The sequence below is a fragment of the Ranitomeya imitator genome, chromosome 2 (genome assembly GCF_032444005.1).
Source record: "Ranitomeya imitator isolate aRanImi1 chromosome 2, aRanImi1.pri, whole genome shotgun sequence".
NCBI lineage: Eukaryota > Metazoa > Chordata > Amphibia > Anura > Dendrobatidae > Ranitomeya > Ranitomeya imitator.
Genome location: NC_091283.1, coordinates 741950659 through 741974252, shown reverse-complemented (window position 1 = coordinate 741974252; position 23594 = coordinate 741950659). Strand labels below are relative to the sequence as shown.

General features: G+C 51.9%; 1 protein-coding gene across 2 annotated transcripts in view; it reads left to right on the top strand.

Annotated features, from left to right (window-relative positions):
* The first annotated feature begins 765 nt into the window (after positions 1 to 765).
* FAM241B (family with sequence similarity 241 member B) overlaps positions 766 to 23594 on the top strand; it is a 46375-nt gene continuing 23546 nt past the window's right edge. Inside the window, exon 1 of one of the 2 annotated variants that reach the window (XM_069753233.1) lies at positions 766 to 859. Coding sequence is in view for 1 of the 2 variants with exons in the window: in XM_069753232.1 (XP_069609333.1) it covers positions 925 to 984 (60 nt within the window). In the remaining variant the exon portion in view is untranslated. Of the gene's footprint in view, positions 985 to 23594 lie in introns of both variants that reach the window. The other variant, XM_069753232.1, reaches the window with a different exon arrangement.

The following is a 23594-nucleotide window of genomic DNA, read 5'->3' as shown; positions in this document are numbered from 1 at the left end:
AATGTTGCATGTTTTGCAAAATGTGGCAATAATTGCTGCCGCACATAGAATCCCTACAGGAGAGGGCTGGCCTGGAGCACATTTACAACAAATTTTTTGACTTTTTCAAAAATTGACAAATTATCAGGTGAAAACATCTACAAAAAACAGACAAAACATCAAAAAAGGTGCAAATGGCCGACGCAAAACAAGAGAAACTACAAAAAAACAGAAGCGAGAAAGGATCGGGCCTCAAGAGATGTCACATAATCTAATCCACATGTTACAAAATCTGAAGGAGCGTTCAATATATATCATGTACATGTTGCTGAAAATCTGCGCATGGACAGTGACCTGCGGTGCGGAGTTTCAGATCTACACACTCTAGAACTATGGAAAAGGTAAGATCTGCCCCTTATCTGCAAGGAATCCGCAATGTGTGAACACATCCTAAACCCGCAGGTTGAATCGCTGGCCTGGTATTGTTTTGTTTCATGTTTTGTTATCTTTCTGTAGCAAAAAAAATGCACTTGAAAACACAAAGGTGCAGAAAATATTTATCAGGTTTTAGATTCAGAAATCACAATTTCCTGGACTTGTTTAGTTCCTACAGAAATTACACCCTGATCTGACTGGGAACTTCTCACTCAAGACTTCACACATTTAGAAAAGGAAATATAGAACAACCGTTAAACTGTGCAGGTGAGACGAACCACAAGTACACGAATGCTCAACCTTGGTGTCGCTCAGTTCAGGAGGGTCCCGGCAGAGGGCAGCACTGAGCAGAGCTGTGTGGAGCAGGAGGCCAGCCCTGCCCTGCTTCCTGTGTACAGGCTGGAGAGCAGCAGGAAGCGGCGGGAGACGAGCATTGTCCGGCCTGGTAAGCACGGACGGTCATAGTGTGACAGGGCCGCGGCCTCCTCACTGCCCAGCTGCCACCATGGCATGTATGTGTGGAGCGGGAAGCAGGTGGCTGTGGGCACAAGTGCCCGGGTTACAGGCGAGGTAAACAACATGTACATCTGCATCCTGTGCTGTGGTCAGACTACTACTCCCAACATGTCCTGGAGCTGCTGCCTCCTATAGGAGCTGTAGTCCATGTACAGAGCAGTAATGAGCATGATGACCAGTCTGCATCCTGTGCTGTGGTCAGACTACTACTCCCAACATGTCCTGGAGCTGCTGCCTCCTATAGGAGCTGTAGTCCATGTACAGAGCAGTAATGTGCATGATGACCAGTCTGCATCCTGTGCTGTGGTCAGACTACTACTCCCAACATGTCCTGGAGCTGCTGCCTCCTGTACGAGCTGTAGTCCATGTACAGAGCAGTAATGTGCATGATGACCAGTCTGCATCCTGTGCTGTGGTCAGACTACTACTCCCAACATGTCCTGGAGCTGCTGCCTCCTATAGGAGCTGTAGTCCATGTACAGAGCAGTAATGTGCATGATGACCAGGCTGCATCCTGTGCTGTGGTCAGACTACTACTCCCAACATGTCATGGAGCTGCTGCCTCCTATAGGAGCTGTAGTCCATGTACAGAGCAGTAATGTGCATGATGACCAGTCTGCATCCTGTGCTGTGGTCAGACTACTACTCCCAACATGTCCTGGAGCTGCTGCCTCCTATAGGAGCTATAGTCCATGTACAGAGCAGTAATGTGCATGATGACCAGTCTGCATCCTGTGCTGTGGTCAGACTACTACTCCCAACATGTCCTGGAGCTGCTGCCTCCTATAGGAGCTATAGTCCATGTACAGAGCAGTAATGTGCATGATGACCAGTCTGCATCCTGTGCTGTGGTCAGACTACTACTCCCAACATGTCCTGGAGCTGCTGCCTCCTATAGCAGCTGTAGTCCATGTACAGAGCAGTAATGAGCATGATGACCAGGCTGCATCCTGTGCTGTGGTCAGACTACTACTCCCAACATGTCCTGGAGCTGCTGCCTCCTATAGGAGCTGTAGTCCATGTACAGAGCAGTAATGAGCATGATGACCAGGCTGCATCCTGTGCTGTGGTCAGACTACTACTCCCAACATGTCCTGGAGCTGCTGCCTCCTATAGGAGCTGTAGTCCATGTACAGAGCAGTAATGAGCATGATGACCAGGCTGCATCCTGTGCTGTGGTCAGACTACTACTCCCAACATGTCCTGGAGCTGCTGCCTCCTATAGGAGCTATAGTCCATGTACAGAGCAGTAATGTGCATGATGACCAGTCTGCATCCTGTGCTGTGGTCAGACTACTACTCCCAACATGTCCTGGAGCTGCTGCCTCCTATAGCAGCTGTAGTCCATGTACAGAGCAGTAATGAGCATGATGACCAGGCTGCATCCTGTGCTGTGGTCAGACTACTACTCCCAACATGTCCTGGAGCTGCTGCCTCCTATAGGAGCTGTAGTCCATGTACAGAGCAGTAATGAGCATGATGACCAGGCTGCATCCTGTGCTGTGGTCAGACTACTACTCCCAACATGTCCTGGAGCTGCTGCCTCCTGTACGAGCTGTAGTCCATGTACAGAGCAGTAATGTGCATGATGACCAGTCTGCATCCTGTGCTGTGGTCAGACTACTACTCCCAACATGTCCTGGAGCTGCTGCCTCCTATAGCAGCTGTAGTCCATGTACAGAGCAGTAATGAGCATGATGACCAGGCTGCATCCTGTGCTGTGGTCAGACTACTACTCCCAACATGTCCTGGAGCTGCTGCCTCCTATAGGAGCTGTAGTCCATGTACAGAGCAGTAATGAGCATGATGACCAGGCTGCATCCTGTGCTGTGGTCAGACTACTACTCCCAACATGTCCTGGAGCTGCTGCCTCCTATAGGAGCTGTAGTCCATGTACAGAGCAGTAATGAGCATGATGACCAGGCTGCATCCTGTGCTGTGGTCAGACTACTACTCCCAACATGTCCTGGAGCTGCTGCCTCCTATAGGAGCTATAGTCCATGTACAGAGCAGTAATGTGCATGATGACCAGTCTGCATCCTGTGCTGTGGTCAGACTACTACTCCCAACATGTCCTGGAGCTGCTGCCTCCTATAGCAGCTGTAGTCCATGTACAGAGCAGTAATGAGCATGATGACCAGGCTGCATCCTGTGCTGTGGTCAGACTACTACTCCCAACATGTCCTGGAGCTGCTGCCTCCTATAGGAGCTGTAGTCCATGTACAGAGCAGTAATGAGCATGATGACCAGGCTGCATCCTGTGCTGTGGTCAGACTACTACTCCCAACATGTCCTGGAGCTGCTGCCTCCTGTACGAGCTGTAGTCCATGTACAGAGCAGTAATGTGCATGATGACCAGTCTGCATCCTGTGCTGTGGTCAGACTACTACTCCCAACATGTCCTGGAGCTGCTGCCTCCTATAGGAGCTGTAGTCCATGTACAGAGCAGTAATGTGCATGATGACCAGGCTGCATCCTGTGCTGTGGTCAGACTACTACTCCCAACATGTCATGGAGCTGCTGCCTCCTATAGGAGCTGTAGTCCATGTACAGAGCAGTAATGTGCATGATGACCAGTCTGCATCCTGTGCTGTGGTCAGACTACTACTCCCAACATGTCCTGGAGCTGCTGCCTCCTATAGGAGCTATAGTCCATGTACAGAGCAGTAATGTGCATGATGACCAGTCTGCATCCTGTGCTGTGGTCAGACTACTACTCCCAACATGTCCTGGAGCTGCTGCCTCCTATAGGAGCTATAGTCCATGTACAGAGCAGTAATGTGCATGATGACCAGTCTGCATCCTGTGCTGTGGTCAGACTACTACTCCCAACATGTCCTGGAGCTGCTGCCTCCTATAGCAGCTGTAGTCCATGTACAGAGCAGTAATGAGCATGATGACCAGGCTGCATCCTGTGCTGTGGTCAGACTACTACTCCCAACATGTCCTGGAGCTGCTGCCTCCTATAGGAGCTGTAGTCCATGTACAGAGCAGTAATGAGCATGATGACCAGTCTGCATCCTGTGCTGTGGTCAGACTACTACTCCCAACATGTCCTGGAGCTGCTGCCTCCTATAGGAGCTGTAGTCCATGTACAGAGCAGTAATGTGCATGATGACCAGTCTGCATCCTGTGCTGTGGTCAGACTACTACTCCCAACATGCCCTGGAGCTTCTGCCTCCTATAGGAGCTGTAGTCCATGTACAGAGCAGTAATGAGCATGATGACCAGGCTGCATCCTGTGCTGTGGTCAGACTACTACTCCCAACATGTCCTGGAGCTGCTGCCTCCTATAGGAGCTGTAGTCCATGTACAGAGCAGTAATGTGCATGATGACCAGGCTGCATCCTGTGCTGTGGTCAGACTACTACTCCCAACATGCCCTGGAGCTGCTGCCTCCTGTAGGAGCTGTAGTCCATGTACAGAGCAGTAATGTGCATGATGACCAGGCTGCATCCTGTGCTGTGGTCAGACTACTACTCCCAACATGTCCTGGAGCTGCTGCCTCCTATAGGAGCTGTAGTCCATGTACAGAGCAGTAATGTGCATGATGACCAGGCTGCATCCTGTGCTGTGGTCAGACTACTACTCCCAACATGTCCTGGAGCTGCTGCCTCCTATAGGAGCTGTAGTCCATGTACAGAGCAGTAATGTGCATGATGACCGGGCTGCATCCTGTGCTGTGGTCAGACTACTACTCCCAACATGTCCTGGAGCTGCTGCCTCCTGTACGAGCTGTAGTCCATGTACAGAGCAGTAATGTGCATGATGACCAGGCTGCATCCTGTGCTGTGGTCAGACTACTACTCCCAACATGTCCTGGAGCTGCTGCCTCCTATAGGAGCTGTAGTCCATGTACAGAGCAGTAATGTGCATGATGACCAGTCTGCATCCTGTGCTGTGGTCAGACTACTCCCAACATGTCCTGGAGCTGCTGCCTCCTATAGGAGCTGTAGTCCATGTACAGAGCAGTAATGTGCATGATGACCAGGCTGCATCCTGTGCTGTGGTCAGACTACTACTCCCAACATGTCCTGGAGCTGCTGCCTCCTATAGGAGCTATAGTCCATGTACAGAGCAGTAATGTGCATGATGACCAGTCTGCATCCTGTGCTGTGGTCAGACTACTACTCCCAACATGTCCTGGAGCTGCTGCCTCCTATAGGAGCTATAGTCCATGTACAGAGCAGTAATGTGCATGATGACCAGTCTGCATCCTGTGCTGTGGTCAGACTACTACTCCCAACATGTCCTGGAGCTGCTGCCTCCTATAGGAGCTGTAGTCCATGTACAGAGCAGTAATGAGCATGATGACCAGTCTGCATCCTGTGCTGTGGTCAGACTACTACTCCCAACATGTCCTGGAGCTGCTGCCTCCTATAGGAGCTGTAGTCCATGTACAGAGCAGTAATGAGCATGATGACCAGTCTGCATCCTGTGCTGTGGTCAGACTACTACTCCCAACATGTCCTGGAGCTGCTGCCTCCTATAGGAGCTATAGTCCATGTACAGAGCAGTAATGTGCATGATGACCAGGCTGCAGCCTGTGCTGTGGTCAGACTACTACTCCCAACATGTCCAGGAGCTGCTGCCTCCTATAGGAGCTGTAGTCCATGTACTGAGCAGTAATGAGCATGATGACCAGGCTGCATCCTGTGCTGTGGTCAGACTACTACTCCCAACATGTCCTGGAGCTGCTGCCTCCTATAGGAGCTATAGTCCATGTACAGAGCAGTAATGTGCATGATGACCAGTCTGCATCCTGTGCTGTGGTCAGACTACTACTCCCAACATGTCCTGGAGCTGCTGCCTCCTATAGGAGCTGTAGTCCATGTACAGAGCAGTAATGTGCATGATGACCAGGCTGCATCCTGTGCTGTGGTCAGACTACTACTCCCAACATGTCCTGGAGCTGCTGCCTCCTATAGGAGCTGTAGTCCATGTACAGAGCAGTAATGTGCATGATGACCAGTCTGCATCCTGTGCTGTGGTCAGACTACTACTCCCAACATGTCCTGGAGCTGCTGCCTCCTATAGGAGCTGTAGTCCATGTACAGAGCAGTAATGAGCATGATGACCAGGCTGCATCCTGTGCTGTGGTCAGACTACTACTCCCAACATGTCATGGAGCTTCTGCCTCCTATAGGAGCTGTAGTCCATGTACAGAGCAGTAATGTGCATGATGACCAGTCTGCATCCTGTGCTGTGGTCAGACTGCTACTCCCAACATGTCATGGAGCTGCTGCCTCCTATAGGAGCTGTAGTCCATGTACAGAGCAGTAATGAGCATGATGACCAGGCTGCATCCTGTGCTGTGGTCAGACTGCTACTCCCAACATGTCATGGAGCTGCTGCCTCCTATAGGAGCTGTAGTCCATGTACAGAGCAGTAATGAGCATGATGACCAGGCTGCATCCTGTGCTGTGGTCAGACTACTACTCCCAACATGTCCTGGAGCTTCTGCCTCCTATAGGAGCTGTAGTCCATGTACAGAGCAGTAATGTGCATGATGACCAGTCTGCATCCTGTGCTGTGGTCAGACTGCTACTCCCAACATGCCCTGGAGCTTCTGCCTCCTATAGGAGCTGTAGTCCATGTACAGAGCAGTAATGAGCATGATGACCAGGCTGCATCCTGTGCTGTGGTCAGACTGCTACTCCCAACATGTCCTGGAGCTGCTGCCTCCTATAGGAGCTGTAGTCCATGTACAGAGCAGTAATGTGCATGATGACCAGGCTGCATCCTGTGCTGTGGTCAGACTACTACTCCCAACATGTCCTGGAGCTGCTGCCTCCTATAGGAGCTGTAGTCCATGTACAGAGCAGTAATGAGCATGATGACCAGGCTGCATCCTGTGCTGTGGTCAGACTGCTACTCCCAACATGTCCTGGAGCTTCTGCCTCCTATAGGAGCTGTAGTCCATGTACAGAGCAGTAATGTGCATGATGACCAGTCTGCATCCTGTGCTGTGGTCAGACTGCTACTCCCAACATGTCCTGGAGCTGCTGCCTCCTGTAGGAGCTGTAGTCCATGTACAGAGCAGTAATGTGCATGATTACCGGGCTGCATCCTGTGCTGTGGTCAGACTACTACTCCCAACATGTCCTGGAGCTGCTGCCTCCTGTACGAGCTGTAGTCCATGTACAGAGCAGTAATGAGCATGATGACCAGGCTGCATCCTGTGCTGTGGTCAGACTACTACTCCCAACATGCCCTGGAGCTGCTGCCTCCTATAGGAGCTGTAGTCCATGTACAGAGCAGTAATGTGCATGATGACCAGGCTGCAGCCTGTGCTGTGGTCAGACTACTACTCCCAACATGTCCTGGAGCTGCTGCCTCCTATAGGAGCTGTAGTCCATGTACAGAGCAGTAATGTGCATGATGACCAGTCTGCATCCTGTGCTGTGGTCAGACTACTACTCCCAACATGCCCTGGAGCTGCTGCCTCCTATAGGAGCTGTAGTCCATGTACTGAGCAGTAATGAGCATGATGACGAGTCTGCAGCCTGTGCTGTGGTCAGACTACTACTCCCAACATGTCCTGGAGCTGCTGCCTCCTGTACGAGCTGTAGTCCATGTACAGAGCAGTAATGTGCATGATGACCAGGCTGCATCCTGTGCTGTGGTCAGACTACTACTCCCAACATGTCCTGGAGCTGCTGCCTCCTATAGGAGCTGTAGTCCATGTACAGAGCAGTAATGAGCATGATGACCAGGCTGCATCCTGTGCTGTGGTCAGACTACTACTCCCAACATGTCCTGGAGCTGCTGCCTCCTATAGCAGCTGTAGTCCATGTACAGAGCAGTAATGAGCATGATGACCAGGCTGCATCCTGTGCTGTGGTCAGACTACTACTCCCAACATGTCCTGGAGCTGCTGCCTCCTATAGGAGCTGTAGTCCATGTACTGAGCAGTAATGAGCATGATGACCAGTCTGCATCCTGTGCTGTGGTCAGACTACTACTCCCAACATGTCCTGGAGCTGCTGCCTCCTATAGGAGCTGTAGTCCATGTACAGAGCAGTAATGTGCATGATGACCAGGCTGCATCCTGTGCTGTGGTCAGACTACTACTCCCAACATGTCCTGGAGCTGCTGCCTCCTATAGGAGCTGTAGTCCATGTACAGAGCAGTAATGAGCATGATGACCAGTCTGCATCCTGTGCTGTGGTCAGACTACTACTCCCAACATGTCCTGGAACTGCTGCCTCCTATAGGAGCTGTAGTCCATGTACAGAGCAGTATTGAGCATGATTACCGGGCTGCAGCCTGTGCTGTGGTGAGACTACTACTCCCAACATGTCCTGACAGCTGCTGCCTCCTGTACGAGCTGTAGTCCATGTACAGAGCAGTAATGTGCATGATGACCAGGCTGCATCCTGTGCTGTGGTCAGACTACTACTCCCAACATGTCCTGGAGCTGCTGCCTCCTGTAGGAGCTATAGTCCATGTACAGAGCAGTAATGAGCATGATGACCAGGCTGCATCCTGTGCTGTGGTCAGACTACTACTCCCAACATGTCCTGGAGCTGCTGCCTCCTATAGGAGCTGTAGTCCATGTACAGAGCAGTAATGTGCATGATGACCAGTCTGCATCCTGTGCTGTGGTCAGACTACTACTCCCAACATGCCCTGGAGCTGCTGCCTCCTATAGGAGCTGTAGTCCATGTACAGAGCAGTAATGTGCATGATGACGAGTCTGCATCCTGTGCTGTGGTCAGACTACTACTCCCAACATGTCCTGGAGCTGCTGCCTCCTATAGGAGCTGTAGTCCATGTACAGAGCAGTAATGAGCATGATTACCGGGCTGCATCCTGTGCTGTGGTCAGACTACTACTCCCAACATGTCCTGGAGCTGCTGCCTCCTATAGGAGCTGTAGTCCATGTACAGAGCAGTAATGTGCATGATGACCAGGCTGCATCCTGTGCTGTGGTCAGACTACTACTCCCAACATGTCCTGGAGCTGCTGCCTCCTATAGGAGCTGTAGTCCATGTACAGAGCAGTAATGAGCATGATGACCAGTCTGCATCCTGTACTGTGGTCAGACTACTACTCCCAACATGTCCTGGAGCTTCTGCCTCCTATAGGAGCTGTAGTCCATGTACAGAGCAGTAATGTGCATGATGACCAGTCTGCATCCTGTGCTGTGGTCAGACTACTACTCCCAACATGCCCTGGAGCTGCTGCCTCCTATAGGAGCTGTAGTCCATGTACAGAGCAGTAATGTGCATGATGACCAGGCTGCAGCCTGTGCTGTGGTCAGACTACTACTCCCAACAAGTCCTGGAGCTGCTGCCTCCTGTAGGAGCTGTAGTCCATGTACAGAGCAGTAATGTGCATGATGACCAGGCTGCATCCTGTGCTGTGGTCAGACTACTACTCCCAACATGCCCTGGAGCTGCTGCCTCCTATAGGAGCTGTAGTCCATGTACAGAGCAGTAATGTGCATGATGACCAGGCTGCATCCTGTGCTGTGGTCAGACTACTACTCCCAACGTGCCCTGGAGCAGCTGCCTCCTATAGGAGCTGTAGTCCATGTACAGAGCAGTAATGTGCATGATGACCAGGCTGCAGCCTGTGCTGTGGTCAGACTACTACTCCCAACATGCCCTGGAGCTGCTGCCTCCTATAGGAGCTGTAGTCCATGTACAGAGCAGTAATGAGCATGATGACCAGGCTGCATCCTGTGCTGTGGTCAGACTACTACTCCCAACATGCCCTGGAGCTGCTGCCTCCTATAGGAGCTGTAGTCCATGTACAGAGCAGTAATGAGCATGATGATCAGGCTGCATCCTGTGCTGTGGTCAGACTACTACTCCCAACATGCCCTGGAGCTGCTGCCTCCTATAGGAGCTGTAGTCCATGTACAGAGCAGTAATGAGCATGATGACCAGGCTGCATCCTGTGTTGTGGTCTGACTACTACTCCCAACATGTCCTGGAGCTGCTGCCTCCTATAGGAGCTGTAGTCCATGTACAGAGCAGTAATGAGCATGATGACCAGGCTGCATCCTGTGCTGTGGTCAGACTACTACTCCCAACATGTCCTGGAGCTGCTGCCTCCTATAGGAGCTGTAGTCCATGTACAGAGCAGTAATGAGCATGATGACCAGGCTGCATCCTGTGCTGTGGTCAGACTACTACTCCCAACATGCCCTGGAGCTGCTGCCTCCTATAGGAGCTGTAGTCCATGTACAGAGCAGTAATGAGCATGATGACCAGGCTGCATCCTGTGTTGTGGTCTGACTACTACTCCCAACATGTCCTGGAGCTGCTGCCTCCTATAGGAGCTGTAGTCCATGTACAGAGCAGTAATGAGCATGATGACCAGGCTGCATCCTGTGCTGTGGTCAGACTACTACTCCCAACATGTCCTGGAGCTGCTGCCTCCTATAGGAGCTGTAGTCCATGTACAGAGCAGTAATGAGCATGATGACCCGGCTGCAGCCAGTGCTGTGGTCAGACTACTACTCCCAACATGTCCTGGAGCTGCTGCCTCCTATAGGAGCTGTAGTCCATGTACAGAGCAGTAATGAGCATGATGACCAGTTTGCATCCTGTGCTGTGGTCAGACTACTACTCCCAACATGTCCTGGAGCTGCTGCCTCCTATAGGAGCTGTAGTCCATGTACAGAGCAGTAATGAGCATGATGACCAGTCTGCATCCTGTGCTGTGGTCAGACTACTACTCCCAACATGTCCTGGAGCTGCTGCCTCCTATAGGAGCTGTAGTCCATGTACTGAGCAGTAATGAGCATGATGACCAGTCTGCATCCTGTGCTGTGGTCAGACTACTACTCCCAACATGTCCTGGAGCTGCTGCCTCCTATAGGAGCTGTAGTCCATGTACAGAGCAGTAATGTGCATGATGACCAGTCTGCATCCTGTGCTGTGGTCAGACTACTACTCCCAACATGCCCTGGAGCTGCTGCCTCCTATAGGAGCTGTAGTCCATGTACAGAGCAGTAATGAGCATGATGACCAGGCTGCATCCTGTGCTGTGGTCAGACTACTACTCCCAACATGTCCTGGAGCTGCTGCCTCCTATAGGAGCTGTAGTCCATGTACAGAGCAGTAATGTGCATGATGACCAGTCTGCATCCTGTGCTGTGGTCAGACTACTACTCCCAACATGCCCTGGAGCTGCTGCCTCCTATAGGAGCTGTAGTCCATGTACAGAGCAGTAATGAGCATGATGACCAGTCTGCATCCTGTGCTGTGGTCAGACTACTACTCCCAACATGTCCTGGAGCTGCTGCCTCCTATAGGAGCTGTAGTCCATGTACTGAGCAGTAATGTGCATGATGACCAGTTTGCATCCTGTGCTGTGGTCAGACTACTACTCCCAACATGCCCTGGAGCTGCTGCCTCCTATAGGAGCTGTAGTCCATGTACTGAGCAGTAATGTGCATGATGACCAGTTTGCATCCTGTGCTGTGGTCAGACTACTACTCCCAACATGTCCTGGAGCTGCTGCCTCCTATAGGAGCTGTAGTCCATGTACAGAGCAGTAATGAGCATGATGACCAGTCTGCATCCTGTGCTGTGGTCAGACTACTACTCCCAACATGTCCTGGAGCTGCTGCCTCCTATAGGAGCTGTAGTCCATGTACAGAGCAGTAATGTGCATGATGACCAGTCTGCATCCTGTGCTGTGGTCAGACTACTACTCCCAACATGCCCTGGAGCTGCTGCCTCCTATAGGAGCTGTAGTCCATGTACAGAGCAGTAATGAGCATGATGACCAGGCTGCATCCTGTGCTGTGGTCAGACTACTACTCCCAACATGTCCTGGAGCTGCTGCCTCCTATAGGAGCTGTAGTCCATGTACAGAGCAGTAATGTGCATGATGACCAGTCTGCATCCTGTGCTGTGGTCAGACTACTACTCCCAACATGTCCTGGAGCTGCTGCCTCCTATAGGAGCTGTAGTCCATGTACAGAGCAGTAATGAGCATGATGACCAGGCTGCATCCTGTGCTGTGGTCAGACTACTACTCCCAACATGTCCTGGAGCTGCTGCCTCCTATAGGAGCTGTAGTCCATGTACAGAGCAGTAATGTGCATGATTACCGGGCTGCAGCCTGTGCTGTGGTCAGACTACTACTCCCAACATGCCCTGGAGCTGCTGCCTCCTATAGGAGCTGTAGTCCATGTACAGAGCAGTAATGTGCATGATGACCAGTCTGCATCCTGTGCTGTGGTCAGACTACTACTCCCAACATGCCCTGGAGCTGCTGCCTCCTATAGGAGCTGTAGTCCATGTACAGAGCAGTAATGAGCATGATGACCAGGCTGCATCCTGTGCTGTGGTCAGACTACTACTCCCAACATGTCCTGGAGCTGCTGCCTCCTATAGGAGCTGTAGTCCATGTACAGAGCAGTAATGTGCATGATGACCAGTCTGCATCCTGTGCTGTGGTCAGACTACTACTCCCAACATGCCCTGGAGCTGCTGCCTCCTATAGGAGCTGTAGTCCATGTACAGAGCAGTAATGAGCATGATGACCAGTCTGCAGCCTGTGCTGTGGTCAGACTACTACTCCCAACATGTCCTGGAGCTGCTGCCTCCTATAGGAGCTGTAGTCCATGTACAGAGCAGTAATGTGCATGATGACCAGTCTGCATCCTGTGCTGTGGTCAGACTACTACTCCCAACATGCCCTGGAGCTGCTGCCTCCTATAGGAGCTGTAGTCCATGTACAGAGCAGTAATGAGCATGATGACCAGGCTGCATCCTGTGCTGTGGTCAGACTACTACTCCCAACATGTCCTGGAGCTGCTGCCTCCTATAGGAGCTGTAGTCCATGTACAGAGCAGTAATGTGCATGATGACCAGTCTGCATCCTGTGCTGTGGTCAGACTACTACTCCCAACATGCCCTGGAGCTGCTGCCTCCTATAGGAGCTGTAGTCCATGTACAGAGCAGTAATGAGCATGATGACCAGTCTGCATCCTGTGCTGTGGTCAGACTACTACTCCCAACATGTCCTGGAGCTGCTGCCTCCTATAGGAGCTGTAGTCCATGTACAGAGCAGTAATGAGCATGATGACCAGGCTGCATCCTGTGCTGTGGTCAGACTACTACTCCCAACATGTCCTGGAGCTGCTGCCTCCTATAGGAGCTGTAGTCCATGTACAGAGCAGTAATGTGCATGATTACCGGGCTGCAGCCTGTGCTGTGGTCAGACTACTACTCCCAACATGCCCTGGAGCTGCTGCCTCCTGTAGGAGCTGTGGTCCATGTACAGAGCAGTAATGTGCATGATGACCAGGCTGCATCCTGTGCTGTGGTCAGACTACTACTCCCAACATGCCCTGGAGCTGCTGCCTCCTGTAGGAGCTGTAGTCCATGTACAGAGCAGTAATGTGCATGATGACCAGTCTGCATCCTGTGCTGTGGTCAGACTACTACTCCCAACATGTCCTGGAGCTGCTGCCTCCTGTACGAGCTGTAGTCCATGTACAGAGCAGTAATGAGCATGATGACCGGGCTGCATCCTGTGCTGTGGTCAGACTACTACTCCCAACATGTCCTGGAGCTGCTGCCTCCTGTACGAGCTGTAGTCCATGTACAGAGCAGTAATGAGCATGATGACCAGGCTGCAGCCTGTGCTGTGGTCAGACTACTACTCCCAACATGTCCTGGAGCTGCTGCCTCCTATAGGAGCTGTAGTCCATGTACAGAGCAGTAATGAGCATGATGACCAGTCTGCATCCTGTACTGTGGTCAGACTACTACTCCCAACATGCCCTGGAGCTGCTGCCTCCTATAGGAGTTGTAGTCCATGTACTGAGCAGTAATGAGCATGATGACGAGTCTGCAGCCTGTGCTGTGGTCAGACTACTACTCCCAACATGTCCTGGAGCTGCTGCCTCCTGTACGAGCTGTAGTCCATGTACAGAGCAGTAATGTGCATGATGACCAGGCTGCATCCTGTGCTGTGGTCAGACTACTACTCCCAACATGTCCTGGAGCTGCTGCCTCCTATAGCAGCTGTAGTCCATGTACAGAGCAGTAATGTGCATGATGACCAGTCTGCATCCTGTGCTGTGGTCAGACTACTACTCCCAACATGTCCTGGAGCTGCTGCCTCCTATAGGAGCTGTAGTCCATGTACAGAGCAGTAATGAGCATGATGACCAGGCTGCAGCCTGTACTGTGGTCAGACTACTACTCCCAACATGTCCTGACAGCTGCTGCCTCCTATAGGAGCTGTAGTCCATGTACAGAGCAGTAATGTGCATGATGACCAGTCTGCATCCTGTGCTGTGGTCAGACTACTACTCCCAACATGTCCTGGAGCTGCTGCCTCCTATAGGAGCTGTAGTCCATGTACAGAGCAGTAATGTGCATGATGACCAGGCTGCATCCTGTGCTGTGGTCAGACTACTACTCCCAACATGTCCTGGAGCTGCTGCCTCCTATAGCAGCTGTAGTCCATGTACAGAGCAGTAATGTGCATGATGACCAGTCTGCATCCTGTGCTGTGGTCAGACTACTACTCCCAACATGTCCTGGAGCTGCTGCCTCCTATAGGAGCTGTAGTCCATGTACAGAGCAGTAATGAGCATGATGACCAGGCTGCAGCCTGTACTGTGGTCAGACTACTACTCCCAACATGTCCTGACAGCTGCTGCCTCCTATAGGAGCTGTAGTCCATGTACAGAGCAGTAATGTGCATGATGACCAGTCTGCATCCTGTGCTGTGGTCAGACTACTACTCCCAACATGTCCTGGAGCTGCTGCCTCCTATAGGAGCTGTAGTCCATGTACAGAGCAGTAATGTGCATGATGACCAGTCTGCATCCTGTGCTGTGGTCAGACTACTACTCCCAACATGTCCTTGAGCTGCTGCCTCCTATAGGAGCTGTAGTCCATGTACAGAGCAGTAATGTGCATGATGACCAGTCTGCATCCTGTGCTGTGGTCAGACTACTACTCCCAACATGTCCTGACAGCTGCTGCCTCCTATAGGAGCTGTAGTCCATGTACAGAGCAGTAATGTGCATGAGGACCAGTCTGCATCCTGTGTTGTGGTCAGACTACTACTCCCAACATGTCCTGACAGCTGCTGCCTCCTATAGGAGCTGTAGTCCATGTACAGAGCAGTAATGTGCATGAGGACCAGTCTGCATCCTGTGCTGTGGTCAGACTACTACTCCCAACATGTCCTGGAGCTGCTGCCTCCTATAGGAGCTATAGTCCATGTACTGAGCAGTAATGTGCATGATGACCAGTCTGCATCCTGTGCTGTGGTCAGACTACTACTCCCAACATGTCCTGGAGCTGCTGCCTCCTATAGGAGCTGTAGTCCATGTACAGAGCAGTAATGAGCATGATGACCAGTCTGCATCCTGTGCTGTGGTCAGACTACTACTCCCAACATGTCCTGGAGCTGCTGCCTCCTGTAGGAGCTGTAGTCCATGTACAGAGCAGTAATGTGCATGATGACGAGTCTGCAGCCTGTGCTGTGGTCAGACTACTACTCCCAACATGTCCTGGAGCTGCTGCCTCCTATAGGAGCTGTAGTCCATGTACAGAGCAGTATTGAGCATGATTACCGGGCTGCAGCCTGTGCTGTGGTCAGACTACTACTCCCAACATGTCCTGACAGCTGCTGCCTCCTGTACGAGCTGTAGTCCATGTACAGAGCAGTAATGTGCATGATGACCAGGCTGCATCCTGTGCTGTGGTCAGACTACTACTCCCAACATGTCCTGGAGCTGCTGCCTCCTATAGGAGCTGTAGTCCATGTACAGAGCAGTAATGTGCATGATGACCAGGCTGCATCCTGTGCTGTGGTCAGACTACTACTCCCAACAAGTCCTGGAGCTGCTGCCTCCTATAGGAGCTGTAGTCCATGTACAGAGCAGTAATGTGCATGATGACCAGGCTGCATCCTGTGCTGTGGTCAGACTACTACTCCCAACATGCCCTGGAGCTGCTGCCTCCTATAGGAGCTGTAGTCCATGTACAGAGCAGTAATGTGCATGATGACCAGGCTGCATCCTGTGCTGTGGTCAGACTACTACTCCCAACATGCCCTGGAGCTGCTGCCTCCTATAGGAGCTGTAGTCCATGTACAGAGCAGTAATGTGCATGATGACCAGTCTGCATCCTGTGCTGTGGTCAGACTACTACTCCCAACATGCCCTGGAGCTGCTGCCTCCTATAGGAGCTGTAGTCCATGTACAGAGCAGTAATGAGCATGATGACCAGGCTGCATCCTGTGCTGTGGTCAGACTACTACTCCCAACATGCCCTGGAGCTGCTGCCTCCTATAGGAGCTGTAGTCCATGTACAGAGCAGTAATGAGCATGATGACCAGGCTGCATCCTGTGCTGTGGTCAGACTACTACTCCCAACATGCCCTGGAGCTGCTGCCTCCTATAGGAGCTGTAGTCCATGTACAGAGCAGTAATGAGCATGATGACCAGGCTGCATCCTGTGTTGTGGTCTGACTACTACTCCCAACATGTCCTGGAGCTGCTGCCTCCTATAGGAGCTGTAGTCCATGTACAGAGCAGTAATGAGCATGATGACCAGGCTGCAGCCAGTGCTGTGGTCAGACTACTACTCCCAACATGTCCTGGAGCTGCTGCCTCCTATAGGAGCTGTAGTCCATGTACAGAGCAGTAATGAGCATGATGACCAGGCTGCATCCTGTGCTGTGGTCAGACTACTACTCCCAACATGTCCTGGAGCTGCTGCCTCCTATAGGAGCTGTAGTCCATGTACAGAGCAGTAATGAGCATGATGACCCGGCTGCAGCCAGTGCTGTGGTCAGACTACTACTCCCAACATGTCCTGGAGCTGCTGCCTCCTATAGGAGCTATAGTCCATGTACAGAGCAGTAATGTGCATGATGACCAGGCTGCATCCTGTGCTGTGGTCAGACTACTACTCCCAACATGTCCTGGAGCTGCTGCCTCCTATAGGAGCTGTAGTCCATGTACAGAGCAGTAATGAGCATGATGACCAGGCTGCATCCTGTGCTGTGGTCAGACTACTACTCCCAACATGTCCTGGAGCTGCTGCCTCCTATAGGAGCTGTAGTCCATGTACAGAGCAGTAATGTGCATGATGACCAGTCTGCATCCTGTGCTGTGGTCAGACTACTACTCCCAACATGTCCTGGAGCTGCTGCCTCCTATAGGAGCTGTAGTCCATGTACAGAGCAGTAATGTGCATGATGACCAGTCTGCATCCTGTGCTGTGGTCAGACTACTACTCCCAACATGTCCTGGAGCTGCTGCCTCCTATAGGAGCTGTAGTCCATGTACAGAGCAGTAATGAGCATGATGACCAGTCTGCATCCTGTGCTGTGGTCAGACTACTACTCCCAACATGCCCTGGAGCTGCTGCCTCCTATAGGAGCTGTAGTCCATGTACAGAGCAGTAATGAGCATGATGACCAGGCTGCATCCTGTGCTGTGGTCAGACTACTACTCCCAACATGTCCTGGAGCTGCTGCCTCCTATAGGAGCTGTAGTCCATGTACAGAGCAGTAATGTGCATGATTACCGGGCTGCAGCCTGTGCTGTGGTCAGACTACTACTCCCAACATGCCCTGGAGCTGCTGCCTCCTATAGGAGCTGTAGTCCATGTACAGAGCAGTAATGTGCATGATGACCAGTCTGCATCCTGTGCTGTGGTCAGACTACTACTCCCAACATGTCCTGGAGCTGCTGCCTCCTATAGGAGCTGTAGTCCATGTACAGAGCAGTAATGAGCATGATTACCGGGCTGCAGCCTGTGCTGTGGTCAGACTACTACTCCCAACATGCCCTGGAGCTGCTGCCTCCTGTAGGAGCTGTAGTCCATGTACAGAGCAGTAATGTGCATGATGACCAGTCTGCATCCTGTGCTGTGGTCAGACTACTACTCCCAACATGTCCTGGAGCTGCTGCCTCCTATAGGAGCTGTAGTCCATGTACAGAGCAGTAATGAGCATGATGACCGGGCTGCATCCTGTGCTGTGGTCAGACTACTACTCCCAACATGTCCTGGAGCTGCTGCCTCCTGTACGAGCTGTAGTCCATGTACAGAGCAGTAATGAGCATGATGACCAGGCTGCAGCCTGTGCTGTGGTCAGACTACTACTCCCAACATGTCCTGGAGCTGCTGCCTCCTATAGGAGCTGTAGTCCATGTACAGAGCAGTAATGAGCATGATGACCAGTCTGCATCCTGTACTGTGGTCAGACTACTACTCCCAACATGCCCTGGAGCTGCTGCCTCCTATAGGAGTTGTAGTCCATGTACTGAGCAGTAATGAGCATGATGACGAGTCTGCAGCCTGTGCTGTGGTCAGACTACTACTCCCAACATGTCCTGGAGCTGCTGCCTCCTGTACGAGCTGTAGTCCATGTACAGAGCAGTAATGTGCATGATGACCAGGCTGCATCCTGTGCTGTGGTCAGACTACTACTCCCAACATGTCCTGGAGCTGCTGCCTCCTATAGCAGCTGTAGTCCATGTACAGAGCAGTAATGTGCATGATGACCAGTCTGCATCCTGTGCTGTGGTCAGACTACTACTCCCAACATGTCCTGGAGCTGCTGCCTCCTATAGGAGCTGTAGTCCATGTACAGAGCAGTAATGAGCATGATGACCAGGCTGCAGCCTGTACTGTGGTCAGACTACTACTCCCAACATGTCCTGACAGCTGCTGCCTCCTATAGGAGCTGTAGTCCATGTACAGAGCAGTAATGTGCATGATGACCAGTCTGCATCCTGTGCTGTGGTCAGACTACTACTCCCAACATGTCCTGGAGCTGCTGCCTCCTATAGGAGCTGTAGTCCATGTACAGAGCAGTAATGTGCATGATGACCAGGCTGCATCCTGTGCTGTGGTCAGACTACTACTCCCAACATGTCCTGGAGCTGCTGCCTCCTATAGCAGCTGTAGTCCATGTACAGAGCAGTAATGTGCATGATGACCAGTCTGCATCCTGTGCTGTGGTCAGACTACTACTCCCAACATGTCCTGGAGCTGCTGCCTCCTATAGGAGCTGTAGTCCATGTACAGAGCAGTAATGAGCATGATGACCAGGCTGCAGCCTGTACTGTGGTCAGACTACTACTCCCAACATGTCCTGACAGCTGCTGCCTCCTATAGGAGCTGTAGTCCATGTACAGAGCAGTAATGTGCATGATGACCAGTCTGCATCCTGTGCTGTGGTCAGACTACTACTCCCAACATGTCCTGGAGCTGCTGCCTCCTATAGGAGCTGTAGTCCATGTACAGAGCAGTAATGTGCATGATGACCAGTCTGCATCCTGTGCTGTGGTCAGACTACTACTCCCAACATGTCCTTGAGCTGCTGCCTCCTATAGGAGCTGTAGTCCATGTACAGAGCAGTAATGTGCATGATGACCAGTCTGCATCCTGTGCTGTGGTCAGACTACTACTCCCAACATGTCCTGACAGCTGCTGCCTCCTATAGGAGCTGTAGTCCATGTACAGAGCAGTAATGTGCATGAGGACCAGTCTGCATCCTGTGTTGTGGTCAGACTACTACTCCCAACATGTCCTGACAGCTGCTGCCTCCTATAGGAGCTGTAGTCCATGTACAGAGCAGTAATGTGCATGAGGACCAGTCTGCATCCTGTGCTGTGGTCAGACTACTACTCCCAACATGTCCTGGAGCTGCTGCCTCCTATAGGAGCTATAGTCCATGTACTGAGCAGTAATGTGCATGATGACCAGTCTGCATCCTGTGCTGTGGTCAGACTACTACTCCCAACATGTCCTGGAGCTGCTGCCTCCTATAGGAGCTGTAGTCCATGTACAGAGCAGTAATGAGCATGATGACCAGTCTGCATCCTGTGCTGTGGTCAGACTACTACTCCCAACATGTCCTGGAGCTGCTGCCTCCTGTAGGAGCTGTAGTCCATGTACAGAGCAGTAATGTGCATGATGACGAGTCTGCAGCCTGTGCTGTGGTCAGACTACTACTCCCAACATGTCCTGGAGCTGCTGCCTCCTATAGGAGCTGTAGTCCATGTACAGAGCAGTATTGAGCATGATTACCGGGCTGCAGCCTGTGCTGTGGTCAGACTACTACTCCCAACATGTCCTGACAGCTGCTGCCTCCTGTACGAGCTGTAGTCCATGTACAGAGCAGTAATGTGCATGATGACCAGGCTGCATCCTGTGCTGTGGTCAGACTACTACTCCCAACATGTCCTGGAGCTGCTGCCTCCTATAGGAGCTGTAGTCCATGTACAGAGCAGTAATGTGCATGATGACCAGGCTGCATCCTGTGCTGTGGTCAGACTACTACTCCCAACAAGTCCTGGAGCTGCTGCCTCCTATAGGAGCTGTAGTCCATGTACAGAGCAGTAATGTGCATGATGACCAGGCTGCATCCTGTGCTGTGGTCAGACTACTACTCCCAACATGCCCTGGAGCTGCTGCCTCCTATAGGAGCTGTAGTCCATGTACAGAGCAGTAATGTGCATGATGACCAGGCTGCATCCTGTGCTGTGGTCAGACTACTACTCCCAACATGCCCTGGAGCTGCTGCCTCCTATAGGAGCTGTAGTCCATGTACAGAGCAGTAATGTGCATGATGACCAGTCTGCATCCTGTGCTGTGGTCAGACTACTACTCCCAACATGCCCTGGAGCTGCTGCCTCCTATAGGAGCTGTAGTCCATGTACAGAGCAGTAATGAGCATGATGACCAGGCTGCATCCTGTGCTGTGGTCAGACTACTACTCCCAACATGCCCTGGAGCTGCTGCCTCCTATAGGAGCTGTAGTCCATGTACAGAGCAGTAATGAGCATGATGACCAGGCTGCATCCTGTGCTGTGGTCAGACTACTACTCCCAACATGCCCTGGAGCTGCTGCCTCCTATAGGAGCTGTAGTCCATGTACAGAGCAGTAATGAGCATGATGACCAGGCTGCATCCTGTGTTGTGGTCTGACTACTACTCCCAACATGTCCTGGAGCTGCTGCCTCCTATAGGAGCTGTAGTCCATGTACAGAGCAGTAATGAGCATGATGACCAGGCTGCAGCCAGTGCTGTGGTCAGACTACTACTCCCAACATGTCCTGGAGCTGCTGCCTCCTATAGGAGCTGTAGTCCATGTACAGAGCAGTAATGAGCATGATGACCAGGCTGCATCCTGTGCTGTGGTCAGACTACTACTCCCAACATGTCCTGGAGCTGCTGCCTCCTATAGGAGCTGTAGTCCATGTACAGAGCAGTAATGAGCATGATGACCCGGCTGCAGCCAGTGCTGTGGTCAGACTACTACTCCCAACATGTCCTGGAGCTGCTGCCTCCTATAGGAGCTATAGTCCATGTACAGAGCAGTAATGTGCATGATGACCAGGCTGCATCCTGTGCTGTGGTCAGACTACTACTCCCAACATGTCCTGGAGCTGCTGCCTCCTATAGGAGCTGTAGTCCATGTACAGAGCAGTAATGAGCATGATGACCAGGCTGCATCCTGTGCTGTGGTCAGACTACTACTCCCAACATGTCCTGGAGCTGCTGCCTCCTATAGGAGCTGTAGTCCATGTACAGAGCAGTAATGTGCATGATGACCAGTCTGCATCCTGTGCTGTGGTCAGACTACTACTCCCAACATGTCCTGGAGCTGCTGCCTCCTATAGGAGCTGTAGTCCATGTACAGAGCAGTAATGTGCATGATGACCAGTCTGCATCCTGTGCTGTGGTCAGACTACTACTCCCAACATGTCCTGGAGCTGCTGCCTCCTATAGGAGCTGTAGTCCATGTACAGAGCAGTAATGAGCATGATGACCAGTCTGCATCCTGTGCTGTGGTCAGACTACTACTCCCAACATGCCCTGGAGCTGCTGCCTCCTATAGGAGCTGTAGTCCATGTACAGAGCAGTAATGAGCATGATGACCAGGCTGCATCCTGTGCTGTGGTCAGACTACTACTCCCAACATGTCCTGGAGCTGCTGCCTCCTATAGGAGCTGTAGTCCATGTACAGAGCAGTAATGTGCATGATTACCGGGCTGCAGCCTGTGCTGTGGTCAGACTACTACTCCCAACATGCCCTGGAGCTGCTGCCTCCTATAGGAGCTGTAGTCCATGTACAGAGCAGTAATGTGCATGATGACCAGTCTGCATCCTGTGCTGTGGTCAGACTACTACTCCCAACATGTCCTGGAGCTGCTGCCTCCTATAGGAGCTGTAGTCCATGTACAGAGCAGTAATGAGCATGATTACCGGGCTGCAGCCTGTGCTGTGGTCAGACTACTACTCCCAACATGCCCTGGAGCTGCTGCCTCCTGTAGGAGCTGTAGTCCATGTACAGAGCAGTAATGTGCATGATGACCAGTCTGCATCCTGTGCTGTGGTCAGACTACTACTCCCAACATGTCCTGGAGCTGCTGCCTCCTATAGGAGCTGTAGTCCATGTACAGAGCAGTAATGAGCATGATGACCGGGCTGCATCCTGTGCTGTGGTCAGACTACTACTCCCAACATGTCCTGGAGCTGCTGCCTCCTGTACGAGCTGTAGTCCATGTACAGAGCAGTAATGAGCATGATGACCAGGCTGCAGCCTGTGCTGTGGTCAGACTACTACTCCCAACATGTCCTGGAGCTGCTGCCTCCTATAGGAGCTGTAGTCCATGTACAGAGCAGTGATGTGCATGATGACCAGTCTGCATCCTGTACTGTGGTCAGACTACTACTCCCAACATGCCCTGGAGCTGCTGCCTCCTATAGGAGTTGTAGTCCATGTACTGAGCAGTAATGAGCATGATGACGAGTCTGCAGCCTGTGCTGTGGTCAGACTACTACTCCCAACATGTCCTGGAGCTGCTGCCTCCTGTACGAGCTGTAGTCCATGTACAGAGCAGTAATGTGCATGATGACCAGGCTGCATCCTGTGCTGTGGTCAGACTACTACTCCCAACATGTCCTGGAGCTGCTGCCTCCTATAGCAGCTGTAGTCCATGTACAGAGCAGTAATGTGCATGATGACCGGGCTGCATCCTGTGCTGTGGTCAGACTACTACTCCCAACATGTCCTGGAGCTGCTGCCTCCTATAGGAGCTGTAGTCCATGTACTGAGCAGTAATGAGCATGATGACCAGTCTGCATCCTGTGCTGTGGTCAGACTACTACTCCCAACATGTCCTGGAGCTGCTGCCTCCTATAGGAGCTGTAGTCCATGTACAGAGCAGTAATGAGCATGATGACCAGGCTGCAGCCTGTACTGTGGTCAGACTACTACTCCCAACATGTCCTGACAGCTGCTGCCTCCTATAGGAGCTGTAGTCCATGTACAGAGCAGTAATGTGCATGATGACCAGTCTGCATCCTGTGCTGTGGTCAGACTACTACTCCCAACATGTCCTTGAGCTGCTGCCTCCTATAGGAGCTGTAGTCCATGTACAGAGCAGTAATGTGCATGATGACCAGTCTGCATCCTGTGCTGTGGTCAGACTACTACTCCCAACATGTCCTGACAGCTGCTGCCTCCTATAGGAGCTGTAGTCCATGTACAGAGCAGTAATGTGCATGAGGACCAGTCTGCATCCTGTGTTGTGGTCAGACTACTACTCCCAACATGTCCTGACAGCTGCTGCCTCCTGTAGGAGCTGTAGTCCATGTACTGAGCAGTAATGAGCATGATGACCAGTCTGCATCCTGTGCTGTGGT